Source organism: Dermacentor albipictus, chromosome 2, assembly GCF_038994185.2.
Source record: "Dermacentor albipictus isolate Rhodes 1998 colony chromosome 2, USDA_Dalb.pri_finalv2, whole genome shotgun sequence".
Classification (NCBI taxonomy): Eukaryota; Metazoa; Arthropoda; class Arachnida; order Ixodida; family Ixodidae; genus Dermacentor; species Dermacentor albipictus.
In genome coordinates this window covers 40571378-40598286 of record NC_091822.1, presented here as the reverse complement: position 1 = coordinate 40598286, position 26909 = coordinate 40571378, and the positions used below count along the sequence as shown (strand labels likewise).

The following is a 26909-nucleotide window of genomic DNA, read 5'->3' as shown; positions in this document are numbered from 1 at the left end:
TCGTGTAGCTCTTTCAAAGCAGCACCCGGTTCCGTTTCCGATTACCTGTCATTTCGAAACTTCAAGTGCAGCCGCCATTTTTTATTTCAGAGCTTGCGATACATTTTACTACCAGAAGGGCATGACTGCTTTCTGCACAGAGGAGCAAAGCGTTCTAGTTGGCCGGAAGCATAAACTTTCGGGTCTACTGCGGCATGCTACCATTCTGCAAAGGTCTCGGACATCGTGGTTTTTGCGCGAGGACTGCATGCCAGCCACACGAGCCTTAAAAGTATGTCATCTATCTCACTTCTGGTGTAAAAAATGCAATGTTCAAAAGATTAAATGTTACCGTGAACCGTTATCAGCAATCCCCAAAGCTTAGCTGAACCATGATCTCCTAATAATTGTGTAGTAACCGCCAATAAAACCAAACAAAAGGCACTGCTTGAGATCCACACACATGCTGAGAAGATATTGAAATTTGCTTTATAACAGAGCTATTGATGCTTGGGCTAACACTTTGGCTGCCTTTTGTTGTTTGGTTTTTATGGCTTCCCTACCTCTTGATATGTTTAACTGATAATCTTTAGACCTTGTCATGTTTGTATGCTGCGGTATTTGCAGTCAATTATATATATGTCGATAGTTTCTACAAAAATTTAGTTGAAGAGTTAGCGCTTGTCCCATCTTCTTCTTGTCTGTGTGTGTCACTTCACGCTACAAACCAAGAATAGGTTACATGCACAAGGCCGTGCTTACGTACTACTACAATAATGTATGCTTTGACAACAGCTTAAAATTCAAACGAAAGGCTGCGCACATTCTTCAGAAGAACTCGTCTAGTATGTCACTGCTCATACTTCCAGATCACGTCATGGCTGCAGTACAAAATTAGCCAGCAGGAATGTAAACAAGTCGGGGATATCCATGAAATGCAGAATGTGCATGTGCTTTGGGCATTACTGCTTCATGCACTAATCGAGTCAAGGAAGAGTAGTTGGAGTTTGCATGCCAGCCCCATTTGTGGTTTCCAATGTCTCTGAGCACTGAGGAAACATATTGCTTGCCCATTGCACGCCATGCTCTTCCAGCAAGATCTCGCTAGTGTAAGGTGACCAGATGTCCTTACTTAAGCGTGACGTGTCCCGTTTTTACCTCCGTGGTGCAGCTGTCCCATGGCCTACCTGTGGGAGGGTGTTTTGTCCCATTCTTCCCTATCCAGACCCCAACTTGGCCCGAAATACCTGCCCTGTGGTGCCAAATCGGCTGTTCGCTTTCGGATGTGGTGGTGCTACCTTAAAAAACAAATTTTAGAGGCAGGCGACATAGCAAAACGTTGCCAGAATTGAGTCAACAGCGGCGCTTGTGATCTCATAGTGGTCCACAAAGCAAACTGTTCACTTGCCTTTGGATGATTGGTCACAGTGGCCCTTTTGCTAATCAAAGTGCGATTCTCATCAATCACGTGAGGGCAAGGGAAAGGCTCGCTTTCCAAACCATTTTCAGGTTGCACCCCTCCAAAATGCACAACCATTTTTACGGCTCATGCATTTTTTCGATCCAGTTACAATGGACTTCTCAATGCATTGACTTAGAAGCCATAGCCAAACCAGCTTACTGATGACAGCATCTTCATGACATCTTGCTTGTGACGCATGTGGTGTTGAAAGCACATGGAATAATGCCAAAAAGCAAGTGAAAATTTGCTCATAAGCTTGGAAAGGAGTTTCCTTTCACATAAACCAAACATGGAATAAATGTTGAATGTGAATAATGTTATATCTGCCCCCCCACTCCCCCTTCTCTCCTGTCCTGCTTTGGCATTCGAGGAATCTGGTCACATTGCACTAGTGCTTACACACCACAGGCAACAAAGGGACGTCGCACGTGGCGTGGCCTCCACGACTGCTGCCCGCTAGTCGGACACCTTTTCATTGCCTTTTGTCGCAAGTAGGTACTACAGATCATTTTTGCAGGGGAAGTTATGCCCAACACGTGCTTTGGGCTCTGTGACTGCGAGTATGCACAAGATCTTCGAGGCCATGCCATGCATGTGCTGACTGTGTTGCCAGCTGCGTAGCAGGGGCCTTGCAGGTCTTTCTGAGACGACGCAGCAGGCAGGAGAGAAAGGTATTGCATGGGGCAGCTGTTCGGCAGTTGCCGCTAACTCAGAGCTGTTGGTCCAGACGGTCAGTAGAGCGATGCGACATGGTCACAGGAGTGTTTTGAAGAGGCACCCAATTGCTGTACCAAGGTGCAGATGATAATCCTGTGACAGTTGTGACGAGGCGACGCGTTGTAAAGTGCAAGTCTTAGGTATTCAAGCACCGGTAATGATGGACAGTCAAGAAAATAAGGACCAATCACCACTGACAGTTGCCAGTAACACTGCGCTGTATAATTATGCTGTGTTACTATAGTATGTGTGGTTGTGATAGCCAGCCTCGGCGACCTCGTTTCAATGGGGTCATAATGCAAAACAGTTGTGCACCAAGCTTTGAATGCACATTAAGGTACTCTACGCGGGTGTAATTCATCTGAAAGCTCCCACTGTGCCTTATAAACCCGATGTTGCTTGGGGATGTTAGTCAGTCGCATCATGCACTCGGGATTCTCGCACCAATAGCTTAGGAAAGGGCACTTTATTATGAGTTCGCAGCAAGGAAGGTTGGTCATGTGGGCTAGTTTCAGAACAGTATAACCAAATAGTACACCGGTCGTGGCTATGCTACACCACCAAATTAATTTGCACTACAAGTGCTAAATATTTACTTGTCGTATGATGAAGCTGGTGGCTTAACCTCATCTGATATGAGAATTGTCACTCTCAGACAAGTCTTCAGAATGAATAGGCTACTGCTTTTTCAACAGGCCATATAGAAATACTATTTTCAGGCAAGAGAAAATGACATTACAGCAGTGGGGCAAGCTAAGGAGTAATTCAAAAAACAAACATTGGTGTGGTCCACCAGTTTAACAGTACATTGAGGTTCGAAGAGGTGGAACATCAAGGCAATGGTTCTCTACGCTGTTGCAGTGTGTTCTTTGCACTTTGAAACTTCTCAAAAGTTTCTCATCCACGCTTCGGATGATGTTTTTTGCCTGTGTGCATGCATAACACACCCACACTGCATGCCAAGCACAAACACTCGTGAATGGGAGCATCCCTGTCAACAGCTCCACCAGTTAACAATCATTTCATTTTTATGAGCATGTTTAAGTGGTTTTCATTGGCAGTTAGTGTTGGCGAGCAAGGGCAATTGTCATGTGCCGCATGGTAGTTGCTGGCTGCTGTATATTTTTGCAGCTGAGCTCCAGGGGGCCACTTTGTTGGAGCAAGTGACAAGGAAAATGCTAGGATGAAACGCAACCAGCAGCTCTCTATTTTGCTTGTAAGGTATATACAAGCTCAGTAATGTGTTCCAGTCAACATGTACAACTAAATAATCCCAAGCATAGTTGTTCCCAGGTAGCCAAACTTGACCCAGGGACACCAACTACAGCATCTCTCCTAGCCAGGTGATGGCTATGGGAGACAAAACCCTGTACTTTAATCTTGCTAGTCTTGGTTCTCTATATGCCCTTGTACATTAGTTCAGGGATGCAGAAAGCAGTGAAGAAGGCTCAGCTTAGTACCAGCTTTGCCACTAGATCATGCTGTCTAACACCATAGTATAAGCCCCTCCGGTAGCTTCTAAGTACTCGCACCGTCTAAGTACTCGCTCGCGACCAGTCCACAAAAGACAAAAGATCACTTCCCAGCCAGAGCACACTTGCAAGCTTGGTATTGTTTAGAGATGTAAGCAGTTGAAAAAAAAAAAGAAAAAACATTGACAATTTGGAAAAGAGCAGGTTTTCTTCATTTTTTTTCAACCAGGATAAAATTGAAAAAAAAAAACAGCACTTCCCACAGAATTCTGTTGTGATGCAACTCCTTTTGACGTATCTAAATGTTTGATCAAAAGAAGGAGTTTGGGAGTCTGCAAAGCACCTGGACTCACCCAGGGGGGAGCGGGGGGCAAGGACTTTGCTTCAACCAGCCTTTGAGCCCCATTCGCCTGTCGGATACTGTAGAATCCCCTTTCTCCTGTGGCATGTAAAAGAAACTGGTCCGAGTTTGGAAATGTGCCCACCAAGCTACGTGACAGGCTAGGATCTCGTGTAAAAATTTGTGTACGCGCACTTAAACCTCAATGTCCGGAAGGCTTCGTCTGCTGCACGGCGAAGCCGTGATAGACATGGATTGATACAAATGTCGGTCTTGACGCTTTGATGTGAAATCAATGCATTGGTGTAAAATTGTGCCTACATTTTGAACCCAGAAGCTCTGCTGGGTCTATTGTGATGCAATAAGGTAACAGTTACATTTTTTCGGTATTAAAGATACAAGTGTGTTGGGTTTTTCATAGCTCTGTGCGCAATGATATTTCAGTTTTTCATATTTTTCGGAAGAAAAACATGAAAGAAACCAGTTTTTTTCGTGCCCCTCAAAATTTCACATCTCTAGTCTTGTTATAGCAGTCGCTGCAATTTTATTTAGTTTTTTTTTTTCTAATCTGCCCTAGAAACATTCCCCTGGGGCTAAAAGCTGCGGTCTGCTCGAAGGCACAGGTGCGGTCCTGGCCATGGCAGACGAATTTCAATGGGGACAGAATCCAAAAACACTTGCATACCTTGATTTAGGTGAACATTAAAGAACCTCTGGTGGTTAAAATTAATCTGGAGTCCTTCAGAACAGCATTCCTCATAATCGTATCAAATAAATGAATGAATTCTGGGGTTTTACATGCCAAAACCACGATTCGGTTATGAGGCATGCTGTAGTGAGGCACTTCAGATTAATCTTGACCACCAGGAAATCTTTAATGTGCCCCCAATGCACGGAACACAGGCATTTTTGCATTCTGCCCACATCAGAATGCGGCCACTTCAGCCAGGATTTTATCCCACAACCGTATGCTTAGCAGCACAACACTATAGCCGCTGAGCCACCATGGCAGGTGATGATATATTCATATTGCGGTTTCGGTATGTAAAACCCCGAGGTCTAACTAAATATCTAAGCTGTGGTCTGCAGCTTGACTGGTTCCAGGAGGTGTCGTACCTGGCATTAGGTGGCAAGAAACTCGAAAGAATGTCTTGCTAGGGGAATTGTTGGAATTGTTAAAAGCACTTGAGATTATCAGAACAAACCCCCAATATGTGCTAGCTATACAAATAAGAACTTTAAAGAATATAACAGCATTATTCACAAACTGAAGCATATGGCAGTAAAATTAAGTATACAATTCAAAAGTATATTACAGTAAGGAATTGACAGTAATGTACTTCTCACCATCACTTTACTGTTTTTGCACTTTTCTCGTTTTACATGAACAAAGGAGAAGAAAAACCGAACTGCATGGAAGGCGCCATGAACATAAAGCTTACTCAATGTAAATAGATTCAACTCAGTCCAAATTTATAGGCAACCTGGCAGACCAGCATACAATGTAGTTTTATTCACTGGAACGGATGTAAACACTTTCTCTGCTGTACAGGCACCTGCCCACAGCCCAGTTTGTCGCGCTGCAGGGCTACAATACAGTTGTTCAGAAAATTGGTTAATGGTGTGATGCCTGAACACACTTCCACACGAAGTGAAATTTCGATGCGAAAGCATCATTCAAACGGTCCATTGAGTGAAAAAGCCGGCTGTATCTATCATCTGTAGGAGCAGAACGGCACCTAATTTCCCATTGGCAGCTGTGCCACAGCACAAGCACACCTCGATGGAGCAGAGTGGGCAAAACCAGAATATTGAGTTACAAAAGCGTTTAAAATGCTACATTGGGTATTACGGGTTTAGAAGGCGCCTCACTGGTTCAAGCATTGTGAACAGACTAACATGTGGTGCGCAGATCGAGCAGTGATGATCACGTCTGCAGTGTATTATGCTAATGTGTACAACCAAGAATACCTGAGGCAAAACTTCACGTGCCCTTCCCAGCAGAACCTTTGGTCTGTGTGAAACGCAAATAGCTAGCAGGAATGCAAACAACCTGGGAATTTATGTGGAGTGTAGGGCGTCATCATCATCATCATCAGCCCGTTTTTCTACGTCTACTGCTGGACGGAGGCCTCTCCCAGAAATCTCCAATTACCCCTGTCTTGCGGTAGCTGATTCTAACTTGCACGTGCAAATTTTCTTATTTCATCACCTCCACTTAATTTTATGCCATCCCTGACTGGTGCTTCCTTTCCCTTGGCAGCCAATCTCTAACTCTAATGGTCCACCAGTTATATGCGCTACGCATTACCTGGCCTGCCCAGCTCCGTTTTATTTTTCTTAATGTCAACTATAATACCGGCTATCACCGTTTTCTCTTTGATCCGCACCACTTTCTTTCTTTTTCCTAACATTATGCCAAACATTTTTCGTTCCATCGCTTTTTGCCGAGTCCTTAACTCGTTCTCGAGCTCCTTTGTTAATCTCAAAGTTTTTGTCCCATATGTTAGCACTGGTAGAATGCAGTGATCTTACTTTTCTTTTCAACGACAGTGGTAAGCTCCCACTAAGGTCTTGGTAATGCCTGCCATAAGCATTCCAACTGATTTGTATTCTGTAAATTTCTTTCTCATGGTCAGGACCTCCTGTGAGTAATTGACCCAGAGAAACATACATACTCTAGAGGCTGACTGGTGGTCATGAACTCTTGTTCCCTTTATTAAACATTGCCTTTGTCTTCTGCGTATTAATCTTCAACCTTGCACATGCACTTTCTCGGTTAAGGTGCTCAATGATTGGTTGCAATTGACAGAAGCCTGGCAGAAGTGCTGTGATAATCTGGACACAGTTGAACTGTGCTACGCTGGCGAAATTGCAGTCTGCCCTGGTCTGGAAATTTTTGGAGGAATTTACCTGCATCCATTCACCTAAACTAACTTCACAATTAACAATTTCAGGTGCCACATTTCGCTCACATTGCAGCTCGGCTGCCTCCTTAAGAAGCTTTAGCTCGGGTGCTCATCTAAATACATGAAAATATGTTGTTCTTGGCAACCACTGCACCAAATTTGACCAGGTTTGTTGCATGTAAAATAAAAACTACTCACTACTACTACTCACTACTATTCTACTCACTTTTAGTTTCGATTTTTTCATTTAGGCTGTCAGTTCTTCATCAAAATTTGGAAAAGATCACTAATTTTCAAAAAACGAAACAATCAAGTTTAACACTCTATAACTCAACAACGAAAAATAATATCGCAATTCTGTGAATTGCATCCAATAGTACATCTACAGCGGACAAAATTGATATGTTACACATGAATCTCAAAAAATTTAATATTGTGGAAATACGGCTTTTGCAGAACCCTTGTACACAACGTAACCAGTTAACGTAAGATACAAATTGACATATCAAATTTGTCCGCTTTGACTGTTATAACAGGTGCTGTTTACAGAACCGCAATATCTGTTCTTGATGCAGAGCTATTAGCTTTAAACCTCGTGCTTCTATTCTTTTCGAACTTTCAAATTTTTCAAGATATTTAAACAAAATTCAGACCCTAAACCGTAATTCCACTTCCAACAGACACTAGAATTTATCTCTCAAGTGCAACAAATTTCAAGAAAGGCGATCGAAGAGTTATCTCAGAAAAGTGTTTCTCTGTTTTACATGTACTTGAATAGGCCGCGTCGGAGTTAGGCCCGAGCTAAAGCTTCCTCTTAAACAATTTGTCGAGGTTTCAAATACGTGAATAATAACTGCATTGTCATTGCCAAAGATGCTGCAAACGAATTCTTGAATGCTACACACTGTCAAAAGAAGTAAAATAGGTATTCTTTTATAAAAGAATGTACTCGTATGTGCCAAAAATTGTGCCCAGAGTACCTGATGTCAATGCTTCCATGTTTTTTGCCTATCTAATAAGTAAAGAACATACCACACAAACTTTAGAACTATATCAGTTAGAAACCAGCAAAGCAGTACATGTCGCTGACATGAAAAATGTAAAGGCCATGAAATGAACAAGTTGATGACAAATGTTTTAATGAAACTTTCTCATTCAATAACCTTGATCACATTCTTGTACATATGCAACGGCCAGTGAAAAACCTCAATGACGCGGTCATTTGTTCGAATGTACTACGCAGGAGCAGTCATGTGTCCGGTCGTGTGTCGTGAGTAATTGCATCGAAATTATAGTCGCAACACAGAGCACGTATAAAAAGCGGCAGTTCTGCAAAATATACGAGGGTGAGTCAAATAAAAATGAGCCAGTGGGAATACATGACAAACAGGGTACTTTATTTAAAAGTATAGTCTTCATGAGCATTTAGACATTTCTCCCATTGAATAGCGAGTTGCGTGATTCCCGTCTCATAAAGCTCCTTGGATTGCTGCTTCAAGAAGCCTGCAACTGACTCTTTCACGTCATAGTCCGACACGAATCTGGTTCCCTTGAGCTGTTTTTTCAGCTGCCCCAACATGTGGAAGTCGCAAGGCGACAGGTCTGAGCTGTGTGGTGGATGTTGCAGCTTTTCCCACTTGAACTTTTCCAGTTTTATATTAACCACATCAGCAACGTGGGGACGGGCATCATCGTGGAACAAGATGACCCCATTCGTCAATTTTCCACGTCGTTTGTTCTTGATTGAGGATCTCAACCGATCCGTCGTTTCACAATATCGGAAATAATTGATAGTCTCTCAAGATTTAGCAAATTCTATCAGTAATGGGCCCTGATGATCAAAAAAAAAATAATAAACTCAACACCTTTCCAGCGGTAATGGCAGCCTTTACGTTCTCTGGGGGTGCTGAATTCGAATGTTTCCACTGTAAGCTTTGCCGCCGTGTTTCAGGCTCGCAGTAGTGGCACTATGGTTTGTCCCCGATCACAGTTGCAGACAATAAATCGTCACCCTCATTATGATACCGGATTAGATGAGTCAAGGTAGCGCCGATCTTCTCCGCCTTCTGGCGGTGGTTCAAAATATTGGGCATCCATCGCGCACATAAAAGCCGATAACCGAGATGTTCATGAATTATGGCGTGAACCGAACCGTGACTGATGTCCAGGCACTCTGCCAGTTCATCAGTGCTTATGCTCTGTTCTTGTCTCATCAGATCATCAAGCTTTGGAATTTTGTTGGGGGTGATTGCACGATGGCTTTGGCCCGGTCTTGGATCGTCTTTGCAACTTTCACATCCTTCTTTGAATCGTTTACTCCAATGCTTCAGAGTGGCCAATGAAATGAAATGTTCAATGAATACGGCAGCCATACGGCGACTAATTTCTTTTTGGGAAACACCTTCAGCTGTCAAAAACCTCATGGCACCACGCTGCTCAACTTCTGGAGCATCCATTACGTCACGCAACCATGTTCAACCCAGTGCAAGAGAGCATTAAAGAACATTTATCCTCACAGCTGTGTGTCACTTTTGTAAATGAAGAGATGCCTGTGTGCTACGCGCTTGCCTCGCAGATAATGAATCGAACCATTATTGCGCGGGGTGGGTAGGCAAACTTTCATTTCAATCGCCCTCGTACATAGAAATGCTAAGATACAATGGCATATACAAACGCGAAGATACAGCTTGATAAAAAGAAAAAAAGTGACATTGGAAACAAAGTTCACTGCGCGTATGCACAAAACCCGGCAACAAGATATTTAAGTATGCGCATAAGTATCCAATAAATCTAGCTATCTAAGAAAAAGTCACGGTATGTAATGCGTCAGACAACGCAAATGAACATGTTGCGCAATCATAGAATCATAGATCCCGCCCCCATTCCATCCACTCTCCCTGATGTATCGTGCGCGACGGAAGGCGGCGCGCTTGTTCCCCACTTTTCTACTTGGCGCACACAAAACTTAGCCACCGTCGTCGGCTCACCCATTCCACCCCCCACCCCCCCTCAAAGTCAAAGTAGAAAAAATAAATAGGAACGTAGTTACTTTGGCTGGCTATAGTGTCTTGACATGCATGCTTTGGTGTAGGTGAAAAAAAAATTTTGATATATTTTTTATGTGACATGACGGCATGAATGAACCACCACAACCCTTCGTCTCATCGGACCTCGCTGCGTGCTTTGCCAACTTGATTGATTGATTTACTGATTGGTTCTTTATTGCTTTATTTTGCCTGATAGTGTGTTGATTGGTTGCTTGTCTCGTATGTTCCGATGTAAGACTTTAGAAAAGTCAATGCATCTTTGGCGTCAAATGTTTATAACTACATTAAACCCACAAAGTTCCGCAGTTGAAAATCTGAAGCACAACTTTGGAAATGTCAATGCACCTTTTGCATCAAAAGTTTATGTGAATTTATAGGCATAAAGTTTCGGAATTGACATCCATGCGCTCCGTAGATTCCGTGGCCTCCGCGACTTGCCGCGGTGAGTCCGTTCGCCATCAAAACGCCCTTCAAATTTGGTGCTCGGATGGGGCTCCTTGCGTTATGCGACTCCAGGTGCATGAGCGTTGCCACGAAATCCAGCCCGAGTTCGCAATGAAATGTCTTTTCAAGCGTGAAAAGTACATTCTAGACAAAATCCAGAATGATTTCTGATGCCGGCGGTTGCTTTGGTGGGCCGTGCATGGACAGCGCGAAAAAATTTCGGTGGTGGGGGGGGGGAGAGGGAGGGCTAAAGCCCCATAAGCACCCCCCCCGGCTACGCCCCTGGCTGCTGCATGCAACTGTAGAGTGGATGCACCGCACTTCCTTTGCACAACAAGGCTTGAGTGTGCGCTCACACTTTTATGCTCCAGTATGGTCGTGCTATATGTGGTGCGGACCAGTTTGACTGATGGGTAGTAGCCACGTCCAACATGCGCATTTTGGAGTGCTATGAATAGCTTAGTACGAAGTGAGGTCTAGCCAGGAGCGGCCAGAAGCAAGCGCATGCTTATGTGATCTGTCCTTAAGTTTCATGCTCTTTGAGGCTAGTTGAGTGTTCAAAACTAGTCGGAATCAGCAAGATTCAACAGCTATGACACCGATAGGCAGGGCGGCTAAACTTCAATTCCTGTGCGGAGGGCCACTGCTGAGCTTGAGCAGACAATGGTCGGCGCTTTCTGGAAGTATGCAATTCTTTTCGAAATTAGAATGCAGATTTTCACTTCAGCCAGTTTATTAAACTCCATCAATAAATATACACAGTAACGGAAATAAGATGCATAGTGACCCAAACACCCTTTTTGATTGATGTCTGCTATTGGCCAATAGCAGCAGCATATGGGAACCTGCTATATGACAAAATAAAGCAGCCCAAAAAATATTAGAAAGAGGGTTCCATTGAAAAGAAAGCATTTGAAAGAAAAGGTGATTTCGCACTCTGCTTGCAAGCTCCATGTGCCGTGCACGACTGCAAAATTTGGCTGAGATGTTCACAGCAGCGTATGCTATCTGCGGACTGTGTTTTTTCACCAAGCCTGAGAGGTGGTTCAGGACCTCTTTGACAAGGCAGTCGCATGTAGTGAAACCAGTTGGATAAATGCGTTAAAAGTTTGTTCATTGAAAGTGATCTCATTTCCTCGTTGAAGAATGGCACTCCTCGTGCACTTAGTAAAAATGCCATAACATGTTATCTAAAATTTCTGTTTACGAAAAATATTGCTCTGTAAACCACAGCTAAGGAATATCAAAGGGAAACACGAAATAGGTTCAGACCAATGAAGAATTCATCTAGCGACTAATTTTCATTCCTTCGGTACAAAAACATTGATTACCAAAGAATGTAAGCCCGAGCTTACATTCACATCACACTTTTCAAAATACTATTTCCTCATATTTGGGCTTCTCTTAGTGCAGAGAATGAGTACAGTCCTTTCATTGTTTTTGTGTTCGAGCTTTATTATGTTGTATTTAGTATGTTGTAGTAGCTTTAGTAAATGACCACAAGCTTTGTCATTTCAGCTGGGCTTTGAATCAAAGTTTCGAGCTGGTTTGCATACGCTTTTTGCCTTTTGGTCTCAGTTAGTTGCTGACAGAAAGCCAGAAAGAGGGGTCACTACTTGTGTAGTTTGTTGGTGCAGCAACAAAAGATAGACTGGCATGATGTATTCTTGCAGGTTTGTTAAGTCTGTGAGTATTTCAGAAGCATCAAGGCCAATAGGCTAGTAAATACGTTTGAGATATTTGTAGCTCCTACTGCCTTTTTCTGTTGAAACAAGAAACCAGTGTGGCATTGGAGTAAATTCTGATGGCTGACTTCAAATTATGTCTCGGTGTTCTCCAACATGAATTAGGTGTATGAATTTGGATTGCTTTCATTTTTGACCGTGGATTTCTGCATAACTGTAGCACAACTTGCGAAGTATGGTTCATATTAGAAGTATTTGTGATATTGTACCAGGAAAAAAAGGAACAACTGCATCGCCAAGAAAAAATACAAAACTTTGTCATACACCTGTGCTTTGCTTGGACCTGTTGTCACCCTCTTTCTCGCAGCCGTAATGCAGCTGCCATCCTGTGACTGGCTTCTCCTGGCTTCCAAGTTGTCTCCCAATAGTCTCACGTGCCAAGCCCTCTGGGGGCCTGCTGCCATGTTGGTGGCTCGCTGCGAGAGCAGCAAAATCTGCAAGAAAACAGAAACAGATTTCTAACACGTCTACGGATCCAGATGTGGTCGGACACATACTCTCTCCCCATTCTCTGACACGTCGGACAAGGGCAGCGGCTGCTGCGCTTGGAGAGAGGACATGCAGGCATGTGCAGTCAAGCTTGTTTATTGTTTTGTGCCTGACCACTCGTGCAGTCAGATGGTGAACCCACTCAGTCAAGTCTGAACTATATGTGTGGAGCGTACACATGCATCCTGCTTCTGCAGTTCCCGGGCCCTGCCAAACATGTGAATGGCAACGGGTGCCATGTTTTGGCGATGACCACCTAGGCCCTTCTGAACTTTCTATTATTAGCGACTTCGTTTGTGCTTTCTGTTTGTTTCTGTTGTTGTCTGTCTTGATTCAAGCTTTATTTTTTACGTTTGTGTGTGCGTATGTGTGTGTGTGTGCCACCTTGCATCTTTTTGCTCTGTGTATAGTAGCTCATATGTGTAAAATGAAAAAGCGGGGGGTTATTTGCACGCACAGTTTGTGTGTTCTCCACAAGTAGGGAGAATCTTTGTGCTTGGAGCTTCAGGTGAAGTGCCCCCTACCATTTTTTGGCCTAAGCCCTTGTGAATCAGAAACTCAAGCTCGTTCTTTGTCCCGTAGTAGACCTGTCTCATCATGAGCTCCTCGATCATGCGGTCTTCAACTGTGGACTGCCTATTGACGGCACTACGAACTCGGCACTGGTGTTGGTCGTTCCGTGGCATCGTTCAGCAGTGCAAAGTTTTCTCTTCTAATTGCCACAGTGTTGCCAAACAAATCTGTGCCTGCATGGAAGTGCGTGAATGTGTTATAGAGCTGCGTCAGCACTGCTGCAATGGTTGTTACCCTGTGTTAGCATAGCCTTTCTCTGTTCTCAGCCAAACACTGCTGTAGCAGCGTTCCAGACAAAGAAACAAAAACGTAACTATGGTGCTCTCAAATCATTGCCGATCGTCTTGCAGTTGCACAGCTTCCGAAACAACCAGAAAGATCCTTGCGGCACGCTTGATTTCTTATTTTTGTACGCACCTTCTGCAATAAGAGATTTTAGAGTTCTGAACCTTCCATTTGCATACTGACTGCATGAAGGACATTTTCTTCCTCTTTGTGCTATAGCAGTTCTCTGCTTCTATTGTGCCATCAAGGGCTGAATGTTTTCTGCTGGCAGTGCTTTTTCATCATATGCATGCTGCCCGAAGTCTTCATGGTGGTCGCTGAACAAGTGTAACGGGTGGTGAAAGTGTATGTTGTAGTGAGCTGAAGGGGGTGGGGGCGCAGTCACTCTAACCAAGGCAGCAGGTGTACAGACAGGAATCTGAAAAGGAAAAAAAAAGACCTCGTCATCAAATGAAGGTGCCTTATTGTTAACTGGCAGTCATGCACAACCGCCTCAGTCTAAAACAGGCAGCCAAACGAATGCAGCTGTCCCAGTGCTGACACAGGCTAATAACAAAACAGTTTTTGCTCGACTACAATCGCACTTCATCTGCCTGTCTCCTTGTTTCTCTCTTCTTTATTTAAGTTCTCTTACGCAATACCAGCTGTGTGAGTAGCCAGCATGCAGCTTTGATCTTATTCAACCTCCTCGATCACATTCGAGGCTTCTGGTTGGTGCCTTGCATGTCACCAGCTCTAGTCGCGGTGCCTAGTTTCCCCAGCTCTGTCACCCACTGGGGTGTTAGTGCTTGCATTATTGTGTACTCGGTGCAGAAATATTTCTGCAGCAGCACAAGAAATTATGCGTGCTTGTCCCTGTATATGTCAGTCGAACCCAAATTCAGCCTTTGTTGTGTGCCCCATACTCATTACTTCATGAGCCCTTTTTTGAGTCTGCACAGTGTGGCTGTGCGTAGGAAAGTTGCAGCTGCCCAAGGCTAGTTGTCATGCAGCCTATTTTACATATGTGTTTTCTGGCATTACGTATCTTCCTTCATGTTTTATTGGTGTTTGCTACAACGAGGCTTATCCAATGAACAGTGTTTGCATTCTTTTTTCCCTTGTGTTAACACCTTCTGAACGAAGACTGAAATATTTTGCCATTAGCATCTTTCCTTCGTTTGTGTTCGTGTGTTGTGATCGTGGTTACAAATTCTAAGCTGTGCGTGTTGCGTTTGATTTTGTGCATTGCAGTTGCAAGAAAATGCACCAAACGAATGGCATGTAGTGCTCTGGACTGTTTAGAAGACATGCACCAGACTTGTGGTGCCAAATTAGTGTTGTCATGCCACACAATTTTTCTCAGTGGTAGAGCAAAACATTTTGCAGTAGGTCAACTCTCTCGCATGCAAAGAACGAGTGTTAGTGCCTTATCGTGCCATGTCTTGCGGGCACTGCGGGACGAGGGGCGGCAACGCAACTGAAAATCACTGCACACCATTTGAGCTGAGAGCCACAAAGTTTTCAATGAGGGAGTCTGTTTCTGCTGTTTTTAATCTAACTGGTGTTCTGCGTATGTGATGTCTTAAAAGCTGTAGTTAAAAACTGTAGTTTTTCTTGCTATCTTCAAAGGCTGCTCTGAAGCATGCACAATATTTGCTTCCATCTCAAAATGTTTTGGTCTCATTGAGCGACTTGACGAGCAGCCCATATTAACCAGTGGTTAGTGCAGTGTGGACAGCTGTGTGGTGTAATTTTGTGATGGTATGATGTGATGCATAGGCACTGTATTGGGTCATGCTGCTGAGTCAGAATGACAGCAGTGTCCTTCCTGTTTATGCATGCAGAATTTTGTTCCCTCCCCCCACTGCACATGCGTGCGCCAATTATTTGGCAGCCATCTCTTGCTCAAGAGGTGTGCTGTTTAGAGCAAGAGCTTCTAGATGAACCTGAAGGCATGACAGAATTATTTTTTTTTAACAGAGTTATACACTGCCTGCAGTTAGTGGTGTAGTTCACCTTTCGTTTTCAAGATGCTTGTGCAAGCTGCAGAAGAATTTAACTTTGTTTTGTTAACTACAAATGTAACCAGACACAGGGCCCAGCAGATTTAATTTAGCTTAATAGGCATTGCTTGAACTGGGAAGTTTTCATACTCAGTGCTGCTCAAAGAGGGTAACTTAAGATCTCCTGGGGTTAATTCAGTGTAGGTCAGCTGTGGTAATGTCACAAAATGTTGGCTTTGCAACACAGGAGGCAAAAGCTCCACAAGGTTTCGCAGAGGGATCAGAAGGTGCATTCTGAGATTGTCGAACATGTCAAGATCTGTGAACACTTATTTTGTGCAATGAGAGGAGCATCTGAGTTTCATCATTGCCGGTGCAACAGTGTCTCCACTATTATCTGCCAAAAGGGCATTTGTATACAAGGTATTGGCCAGCACTCCCATAGGGGTAACTCACATGGCCAAAACGTGCTCTCAGTAAATCGAGCAGCGTTGCCCTTGATTGGACCGCTATACTGAATGTCATTCCATAGCGTAGAAGGAAAGTATTTGTGAAAGGAAAGAATCGAATTTCATGGAGATGTCCAAGCTCAGTGGTGCGCATTTTTTTGTTCCCGTTCTTAAGCCACATTGCAGCTTTACATTGATAATGCAAGTGTGAGCTCCAGGAGTATTCCCGGCAACTGCAAACAATTGTGTGCAGCCGTTGCATCAGCAAGGCTGCCATCAAGTGCCAAGAAAGAAGAGCGCTTTTCTAGCAGTTTTTTACACATCAGGTGTGTCTGGGTTGGTTAGTGGCACACCACTAGTCTTGGAAGGATTGCCAGAATCTCTCCCAGAGTGTCTGACGGCTTAAGGAAAATCCTGGTGAGAACTGTGTCACGAGAAGCGTTTTGAGAGTGGCTTCATAGTTTGCATGTCTGTGAGGAACAGTGCTTGATGGCTGTGTGGGAAGTTAGTTTTTGCACACAGTGTAACTCCTCCACTATGGCTTTCCCAGCAGAAAAACTCATCTGCTTGATATCAGTGCTAGATATTCCAACACTAGCAACATTGCCACTTCATGGAAACATTGTGGTGTGAAAATTGTGTGAGTGATATTGGACCAATGTAAATTGTGCACCAGACAGCGTGTCAACTTTGGTCACTGAAGATGTGTACAGCACATTTGCCATATCAATTGCTTTTTTTTTTCCTGTTGGATTCTAGTTGAAACATGTGAGCATGCTGTCACAATGTCTTTTAAGCAGTGAATTCTGGTTTTGATTGGCCCCTCCTAGGAGGCTTGAAGGCCAAGCACACGTTTCATATGACAAGAGTGCCCAGATTGGGGCCGGCACTATGCCGGGAGTACTTATTTTTGCCCATACTAGTTTCTGAAAGAGCAGTGCTTCACCAACAGAAAGACCACAGAAAAAGAAATCAACCCACAGGGGAACTATCGTATGATGCTGTCTGAACATAGGAGGGCTGTCCTCATTATGCGGCAGCAGCAGTTGAATGGTGTCCACTAATTGCTGCTGACCTGCTGCATTTTTTTTTTCTCATAGTTGCCAGGCTTTCTGCCAAACTATTACTACTCCTATAATGCCACCCTGTAGTGGCTTGAATGATCAGGATGTCAGTAATGCACAGGTAAAGCGTGCACTGTTACAGCAAGGAGATGAAAAAATACTTAGCATGTCATTTAGTTTCCGGCAGCCTCTCAGATGTTTTTCAGTACTGCTATCTTTTGACAGTAAAGCAGAAGTTGACTGAAGACACTAAAAAGAAAAATGGGGTGGGGTGTACGAGAAGAGCATGTGCACAGAGAATGTACACCAAGATGGTAAGGAATCAATTGAGCATGTTGGATGAGTTGGTAGGTTAACATTTTAACACTGCACATATACTTAAAAATGGTCTAGCCATGTAGCTGTGATCTTGTTCGTCTGTTTCTTTTAGTGCAAAACGCCATCCTATCAAAAGCCCAGGGTATATGCCGCGCTTCTGCAATGGTAACATACATGCGTATTTAGATGGCCTCGCACAACTTCATCTGCATGGACGTTGTGTGGTATTGGGATAAGAACTGGTGGCCCCTGTATTGCCCAGTTCATTGCTGCCAGCTTGCCCATGACATTGCACATTTACCTCCGAAATTCATGCTACACTGAACAAGGGAAAGTACTCGTGGTTTATGCAATAGTTGTACAACCATGCACTGAGAGCATATTTACAGTCATTGTTGACCACGATTGCCGAGTGCTACTGAGATACAGAGGCTGCGCAAACTGCAGCACATATTCATTTTGTAGGGTGGGGGCGAGTAGCCTCGTTTTGTTCAACGGTTGTCACTTGTAGTTCCCCTGTGTGGTAATGTAATTTTACAGGAGAGTGTTTGTTGCAATAAGCTTTGCACAAGATTGCGCACAAGTGTGGCACTGTCGCTACGAAAGAGAGTGCTGTCAGTTGGTCTCAAAGGAATGCCTTGGGATTTCATTGCCATTTGTGATAGCCTCCAAAGTGCTACACAAATTGCATGAACATTTGGGCTGAATTTCAGCCCTCGCTGCACAGGTTTTTTTTCACCCGACAGACGTGGACTGGAAAAACAGCCTTACATGAGAAACGAATACAGCAAGCATGTGCATTTTTCGCCCTAGTTTTTAATATATTTTTGAGTGTAACTTGTTGTAGTGTAGGTATTACTCAGTTATTGGTTTCATGTTTTACATTTTGTATAGGAGACGAGCTTCTGAAGTGTTTCTTATATATTACCTTTGTTTTGAAATTTCTCTGACCGGTGTTCACTTATGTTCTACATTTTTCCTTTTGTATTGTTACAGATATGCTGAGATACATGTTTAGGTTGCAATATGTTATTGAAATAAAACATGGATAATCCAAAATAATTCTATTCCTGTGATCCCTACTCCACACTTGCAGCTTTAGCCTGCTGCAGTGACTTAGCAGCTGTGGCATCCTGTTGCCTTGTGCAAGATCACAAGTTTTGTTGCTCGCCATGGCAGCTGCATTTGGCCAAAGTGGGGAGCAAAAAGAGGCCGCATGTTTGTTATGCATGTGCCACATGGGCACAAAAAATGACATTAGAGAGTTTTGGTGTGTCCAGTATTCTGGTATACACAATGGTGTTTGCATAATAGCAGATTACTGAACACTGGTAGCAACATCTTGTGATGCTTCATGTGGCCACAATACCTTATGCAGACGTTTTCATGTTCTATGAACGTTCCTGTAAAGAAAGAACATGGAAAAGGCAACATGTTCATAGTTGCACCGCTACTGAAAATTTACACGAGCAGCAAAGTAGAATAGCTTTATGTTTTTGTGTTTGTCTGTTAGAGCTCTGCACCACCAATCCAACCACTCACATTTACGCCTCCGCTAACCTGGTAATCTGCTTGCATATACCAGGAATGCCACACATGCTAAAACTCTATATTAACCACTCACTGCCCTAGAGGGATGATAATAAAAAACACTAGATCAATTTAGACTGATAAAATATTTTTCAGAAACTTATTTTTTAAATTTCGTTTTAAGAGGTTGATCATTACAAGGGAAAATGGAAATGGATCATTACAAGGGAAACTAATCAGGGGTAACGCCGGGAAGGGGGGGGCACAGAGGGGCAGCTGCCCCCCCCCCCCCAAATTTCCACCTGCCCCCTTTCCCCCCCCCAAATAGTGCCAAAAAGCTGATCCAGGGTAGGCAGTATGAAACAAAATGTCAATTTTGATGTCTTATAATTTGGAGGCAGATGTACGAGAGCAGTGCTGCTTACAAAGGACAGCCTTGTTCGAAGGGCAACTCCGGTGATTTCTCTGTCAGCGGATGTCTATGGAATTCGCTAGCTACGTTCCTCTGAACACTTCCGTCATGTCCTTAAAAAAGCAGGTTTGAGTTGCACAGGTTTTTTTACAAATGAATTTAATTGCCTCGAACAACCTACCTTGCCTCCTCCTCAATTACAGGCCACATTGTCTGATCACAAGCAATTAACCTCGCGCTTTTGATAGAATAGGCACTTGAAATACAGCATAAACTGCTGCAATGAGACAAAAATGGTTCCAACATTTCTAAATAGATTTAAAAATGGGCTACATTTCTTCTTTGTTCTTACTGCTTGCATAAACCGGCAAGTTCGTACCTCAGATGCAGTAGCCTCGACCACAAAATCGCAAGTGGGGTCAAACGAGTTGAGAGGTCATGACCGTTCTAAGCGACACATTTTCTTACAGAAAACCATCGGGACAATGCTGCCTACTCTCAAAAAGACCCAGTAAGCCACCCACCATTGCAGGACGCCACCACTTAGCCATCCACTCCGCGAACTTAATTGCCTGTAAGGACGCGCGTGCTGAATTCTGACGCACTTGGGAGCGTTGAGGCTCGAAATGGCGTTTGGGCCAGGAATCCACCAAGCCCATGGATGAGTACATCCGGTAGTAGGAAAGAAGGCAAAATTGCATACTTGCAGAAATTGCAGAACTGCATAATGCTGAGTGCAAAAGTTTTGGCAGGCCAGTGACATCGGCTTCAAGCTGACGCGACGCTGCTGTCCTATAACGTAAGATGACGCCGCCGCCTAGTCGGTGCCTGAAACGACGCCTGCCGGCGCCGACTTCCTGTGCGGCAGGAGCACGCGGGGATGGGGGGGAGGGGTGCACAATGCGCAGAGCTGCATAATGCTGAGCGCGACGCTGCTGTCCGATCACGTAGGTTGCCGCCGCCGCCTAGTCGGCGCCTAAAAAGATGACGCCTGCCGGCGCCGACTTCCTGTGCGGCTTGAGCACGCGGGGATAGGGGGGGGGGGCACAATGCGCAGAGTTGCATAATACTGAGCGCGACGCTGCTGTCCGATCACGTAGGATGACGCCGCCGCCTAGTCGGCGCCTGAAAAGATGACGCCTGCCGGCGCCGACTTCCTGTGCGGCTGGAGCACGCGGGGATGGGGGAGGGGAGCACAATGCGCAGGGCTGCATAATGCTGAGCGCGACGCTGCTGTCCGATCACGTAGGTTGCCGCCGCCGCCTAGACGGTGCCTGAAACCGATCACGTAGTTTGCCGCCGCCGCCGCCTAGTCGGTGCCTGAAAAGATGACGCCTGCCGGCGCCGACTTCCTGTGCGGCTGGAGCACGCGGGGATGGGGGAGGGGAGCACAATGCGCAGGGCTGCATAATGCTGAGCGCGACGCTGCTGTCCGATCACGTAGGTTGCCGCCGCCGCCTAGACGGTGCCTGAAACCGATCACGTAGTTTGCCGCCGCCGCCGCCTAGTCGGTGCCTGAAAAGATGACGCCTGCCGGCGCCGACTTCCTGTGCGGCAGGAGCACGCGGGGATGGAGGGGGGGGCGCAATGCGCAGGGCTGCATAATGCTGAGCGCGACGCTGCTGTCCTGTCACGTAGGTTGCCGCCGCCGCCTAGTCGGTGCCTGAAAAGATGACGCCAGCCGGCGCCGACTTCCTGTGTGGCTGGAGCACGCGGGGATGGGGGGGAGGGGGGGCACAATGCACAGGGTTGCATAATGCTGAGCGCGACGCTGCTGTCCGATCACGTAGGTTGCCGCCGCCGCCTAGTCGGTGCCTGAAAAGATGACGCCTGCCGGCGCCGACTTCCTGTGCGGCAGGAGCACGCGGGGATGGGGGAGGGGAGCACAATGCGCAGGGCTGCATAATGCTGAGCGCGACGCTGCTGTCCGATCACGTAGGTTGCCGGCGCAGCCTAGACGGTGCCTGAAACCGATCACGTAGTTTGCCGCCGCCGCCGCCTAGTCGGTGCCTGAAAAGATGACGCCTGCCGGCGCCGACTTCCTGTGCGGCAGGAGCAACGCGGGGATGGGGGAGGGGAGCACAATGCGCAGGGCTGCATAATGCTGAGCGCGACGCTGCTGTCCGATCACGTAGGTTGCCGCCGCCGCCTAGACGGTGCCTGAAACCGATCACGTAGTTTGCCGCCGCCGCCGCCTAGTCGGTGCCTGAAAAGATGACGCCTGCCGGCGCCGACTTCCTGTGCGGCTGGAGCACGCGGGGATGGGGGAGGGGAGCACAATGCGCAGGGCTGCATAATGCTGAGCGCGACGCTGCTGTCCGATCACGTAGGTTGCCGCCGCCGCCTAGACGGTGCCTGAAACCGATCACGTAGTTTGCCGCCGCCGCCGCCTAGTCGGTGCCTGAAAAGATGACGCCTGCCGGCGCCGACTTCCTGTGCGGCAGGAGCACGCGGGGATGGAGGGGGGGGCGCAATGCGCAGGGCTGCATAATGCTGAGCGCGACGCTGCTGTCCTGTCACGTAGGTTGCCGCCGCCGCCTAGTCGGTGCCTGAAAAGATGACGCCAGCCGGCGCCGACTTCCTGTGTGGCTGGAGCACGCGGGGATGGGGGGGAGGGGGGGCACAATGCACAGGGTTGCATAATGCTGAGCGCGACGCTGCTGTCCGATCACGTAGGTTGCCGCCGCCGCCTAGTCGGTGCCTGAAAAGATGACGCCTGCCGGCGCCGACTTCCTGTGCGGCAGGAGCACGCGGGGATGGGGGAGGGGAGCACAATGCGCAGGGCTGCATAATGCTGAGCGCGACGCTGCTGTCCGATCACGTAGGTTGCCGGCGCAGCCTAGACGGTGCCTGAAACCGATCACGTAGTTTGCCGCCGCCGCCGCCTAGTCGGTGCCTGAAAAGATGACGCCTGCCGGCGCCGACTTCCTGTGCGGCAGGAGCACGCGGGGATGGGGGAGGGGAGCACAATGCGCAGGGCTGCATAATGCTGAGCGCGACGCTGCTGTCCGATCACGTAGGTTGCCGGCGCAGCCTAGTCGGTGCCTGAAAAGATGACGCCAGCCGGCGCCGACTTCCTGTGTGGCTGGAGCACGCGGGGATGGGGGGGAGGGGGTGCACAATGCACAGGGTTGCATAATGCTGAGCGCGACGCTGCTGTCCGATCACGTAGGTTGCCGCCGCCGCCTAGTCGGTGCCTGAAAAGATGACGCCTGCCGGCGCCGACTTCCTGTGCGGCAGGAGCACGCGGGGATGGGGGAGGGGAGCACAATGCGCAGGGCTGCATAACGCTGAGCGCGACGCTGCTGTCCGATCACGTAGGTTGCCGCCGCCGCCTAGACGGTGCCTGAAACCGATCGCGTAGTTTGCCGCCGCCGCCGCCTAGTCGGTGCCTGTAAAGATGACGCCTGCCGGCGCCGACTTCCTGTGCGGCTGGAGCACGCAGGGATGGGGGGGGGGAGCATAATGCGAAGGGCTACATAATGCTGAGCGCGACGCTGCTGTCCGATTACGTAGGTTGCCGCCGCCGCCTAGTCGGTGCCTGAAACCGATCACGTACGATGACGCCGCCGCCTAGTCGGCGCCTGAAAAGATAACGCCTGCCGGCGCCGACTTCCGGTGCGGCAGGAGCACGCGGGGATCGGGGGGAGCACAATGCGCAGGGCTGCATAATGCCGAGCGCGACGCTGCTGTCCGATCACGTAGGTTGCCGCCGCCTAGTCGGTGCCTGAAAAGATGACGCCTGCCGGCGCCGACTTCCTGTGCGGCATGGAGCACGCAGGGATGGGGTGGGGGAGCACAATGCGCAGGGCTGCATAATGCTGAGCGCGACGCTGTCGCCGCCTAGTCGGTGCCTGAAAAGATGACGCCTGCCGGCGTCGACTTCCTTTGCGGCTGGAGCACGCAGGGATGGGGGGGGGGGGGAGCATAATGCGCAGGGCTGCATAATGCTGAGCGCGACGCTGCTGTCCGATCACGTAGGTTGCCGCCGCCGCCTAGGCGGTGCCTGAAAAAATGACGCCTGCCGGCGCCGACTTCCTGTGCGGCTGGAGCACGCAGGGATGGGGTGGGGGAGCACAATGCGCAGGGCTGCATAATGCTGAGCGCGACGCTGCTGTCCGATCACGTAGGTTGCCGCCGCCGCCTATCGGCGCCTGAGAAGATGAAGCCTGCCGGCGCCGACTTCTTGTGGGCCTTGAGCGCGGGGGGTTGGGGCAATCGAGGAGCAAAGATTGTCGCCTCAACCGTCTGTGGCAGTCGAATTAGGTAGCATTCACTGGGAAGGAACCGGCAAGAGGCGGGTGCGTACATGGTGGTCCTTTGGGGGAGCTTTTGGCGGAAAGGAGCGTTGAGACTTGGCTGCTTGATGGACGTAACTTGGCGCTGTTTCTATGGTGCCGCGCTTCTTGTTCTAGAAAAAGATATTACCAGCATGCGGATTTTTATCTCCTACGCACCTCCACGTTTACACATAAGTCGCACGTAATATTTATGCTGTTATAGGCTATCCTTTGTAGCGTTGTGGAAGGAGAATGCGCAAGGCCGCGTTTCTTTGTTTTGAGAGCGCTCGTCTGCACTTTTCGATATGTTGAAATCGACATCTGAATGTTAATAGCACGGCCTAAATTCGATGCCTTCAGGTCTTTGTAGCTGCTTTTAATGTGCAAAAGTTTGCGTGCCAAACCTTGTGCAAGAGCATTAAGAGACTGTGGGTGCATAGCGATATGAATGGAATACCGACGTGTGCTGCAGTGTCCGTAGCGTACTATACAGGGTGTCGCAGTTAATTTTGGCTAGAGTTTAGGAATATGCAAATGCCACGCAGCTGGGCAGAACAAAGCTAATGTTGTTTGCCGTCACTTGAGATTCTCAAACTATATTTTTTTTCATTCTGCCTCATTGGATAATTAGTCTTAATTTATCAACTTCTCAAATATATATTTAGGTGAAAAGTGTCAAGGAGAAAATTGTAGAGCTACATCGAAAACTTCCAATACAGCTTCCTGTTCCTCAATACGTGATACGTAATAGTGTTTTTCTGATCGTGAATGAAGCCCGCGGATACACGCAGTCCCGGCTACGGTGGCCGCATTTCGACGGGGGCGAAATGCGAAAAACACCTGTGTGCTTAGATTTAGGTGCACGTTAAAGAACCCCAGGTGGTCGAAAATTCCGGAGTCCTCCATTACGACGTGCCTCATAATCAGAAAGTTGTTTTGACACGTAAAACCCTATAATTGTAATTGTTGTAATTGCGAATACACGCAGAGTACGGCGAGCGGCCAGTCGCGCGGTAATATTGCGTAGTACATTTGCGGGCTTCTTTCACGCTGGGAAAAACATTTTTATGTAGCGCGTATTGAGCAACAGGAAGCTGTATCGGAAGTTTTTCATGTCGCTCTACAATTTTCTCATTGGCACTTTTTGTCTAATTATACTGTTCGTAAAGTTGAATAAGACTAATTATCTAATTAGGCGGAATGAAAAAAATCGTTTGAGTATCTCCGAGCGACGGTAAGCAAGATTACCTTTCTTCTGTCCAGCTACGTGGCATTTGCATGTTTTTAAACTGTCTAAAGTTATATGGACACCCTAGCTGTGTATGCCGTGTGCACGATGTAAGTACGTTGCGGTCGTGGTGACACGCGTAAGATAAGCTGAAGAATTTCGCCCCCTTGGCGTAAGATTCTTGTGAGGGTTATTTTGAGGCTGAATAACGTGTGACTGCGTTTGCATATGCGCTGCGTATTTAGTGTTTGTCATGAAAAATTTTGGATTTGTCAGAACCTGTTCATAAGTACATTGCCTAAGAGTTATTGAGAGGCGACAAAGCGTCTGGTACAATATTCAGCACCCAAACAATAGTTATACATCTCCAATTTCTGGAACTTACGTAGTACACGTCCTTATTTCAGATACCAGAGTGGTACCATTGCAGAATCAGTGAATTGAGACTTGGCTGCACAATTCTCTGGTGAATGGACCTATGCAATTCAAGTACCGATACAAGACTGTCATTGATTAAGTCACATTTTATGGCACAACCACTAATCTACATTTACAGCATTTGACAACAAGGTATTCCAATTTATTCTGTTGTGTTTGCACTAAATAGTTCAATAAAATTCCACATAAAACGGAACTGTAGTGATAATTTGTCTACAAGCCTTCTGCGGCGCGTTAAGAGACGCGTTATGTGTGCGTGAATTAAACAGCGAATTACACAGGGTCTTTTCTTCTGTCAATTTTTTTGAACTCCTGTTGCGGATACCAGCATTCCGCTTTTCATCTGGGTTGCATTTAACAGGTGGACTTTCGAAGTAAGTAGTAGTGCATAATAAACTGCTAATTGACAAAATCGTGCCAGCTACATATTTTTAAATAATAACTTTGGTGCATATTTTGCAGTGGTGGAAATGAGTGCGTTAATTAACATGCATGCATGCAGGGCCTATTCAGTTGGAACCAACCAGTTCCAACATATACGGCAAAAAATGCCTTGGTGGTATAGCTATTTTCTTGTTGCACTGCGAATATATGTGATGCTCGTGGGAAGTAATCAGAACACAAACTCATTTTGCTGACTCTGACTTCGTATATATCGAAATTGGTGCTAGTTGCAAAATTGGTTCCGATTGAATAGGTCCTGCACGTTCACTACCTCTAATTCCTCGATTACAGCATATGTCCTAAAGCGATTAATTAAAAACATAGTTAGCGCAATTTTTTTCATTTGGGTGCTTCTGCACTTGCGTCTTATTCAGAATGTAATGTCCACCACTTAAGGTAACGCTGTTTAAGAATTAAGCGGAACACGCTGGTATGTGTGACGAAAGACCTTTAAAAATACGGCATCAGAAGTACTTCGTATACGTGACTTATTAAAGGAGAAGAAAACCTAAAAATGAATGCCGGCAAAAGAACGCTTGCCGCGGTCTTTTGCCGCGGCATGCTGTTGCCGTCGTGGGGAAGTCACGGGCCCGTGTGTCGGCCGAACGCGGTCACGATGATTCACGCGGCGGTCATGACGCCGGTGCGGTGTCGTCTACCGACCGGCTGCCGGCGGTCGGCAAACGGTCTGGCCACGTGCAACAACCAAGCTCGGCCCCACCCGGATGGCCGAGATCGGGCCGTCTACTTTTTAACTGGCCATGGATGTCGGCCCGCTCTTCTGCCGAGCTCTTTTTTTTTTTTTTTGCTTGGGCCCTCTCTTCCCGTTGAATGGGAACTGCGAGGGAAGAGTGGCAAGGCTGTTATTCACTCATTTCGCGACTGCGTCTGTTCTACCTATCTCTGCTTCCTCTCCCCCCTCCTCTCTACCATTCTATCTAGCTATATTGTCTGGACTTGCACGTTAGCAGAAAGGTAAGCGTTGCAGTTTCCGCAATGCTTTTCTTTTGGGGGGGGGGGGGGGGGGGAGGGGTGATGTCACGTATAATTACGAAAAAAGAGAGAAATAAGTTTAATGACACGAAATGCCGAGAGGTCGGCCTGAGGTATATTCCTCTAGCCAGCTACTCGGCATTGGGGGGAAGGGGAAGTGGGAAAGAAAGAGGGAAGAAAGAGGTGCATGATGGGTGACCATGACGATAGAAGGAAGATGTAGAAAATATGGCAAGCAATTGGGCATGCTCAAAGTCTGCAGTCCAGGCCCGTAATTTTTAAAAAGTTCAGTAATGCCTTGATGGC

General features: G+C 46.7%; 1 protein-coding gene across 1 annotated transcript in view; it reads left to right on the top strand.

Moving 5' to 3' along the window:
• LOC139055916 (ribosomal protein S6 kinase beta-1-like) overlaps positions 1-18340 on the top strand; it is a 129045-nt gene extending 110705 nt beyond the window's left edge. The window contains exon 16 of the mRNA XM_070533561.1: positions 12423-18340. Within this exon, the coding sequence (XP_070389662.1) occupies positions 12423-12428 (6 nt within the window). The 3' untranslated portion in view covers positions 12429-18340. The remainder of the gene's footprint in view (positions 1-12422) is intronic.
• Positions 18341-26909: the final 8569 nt, after the last annotated feature.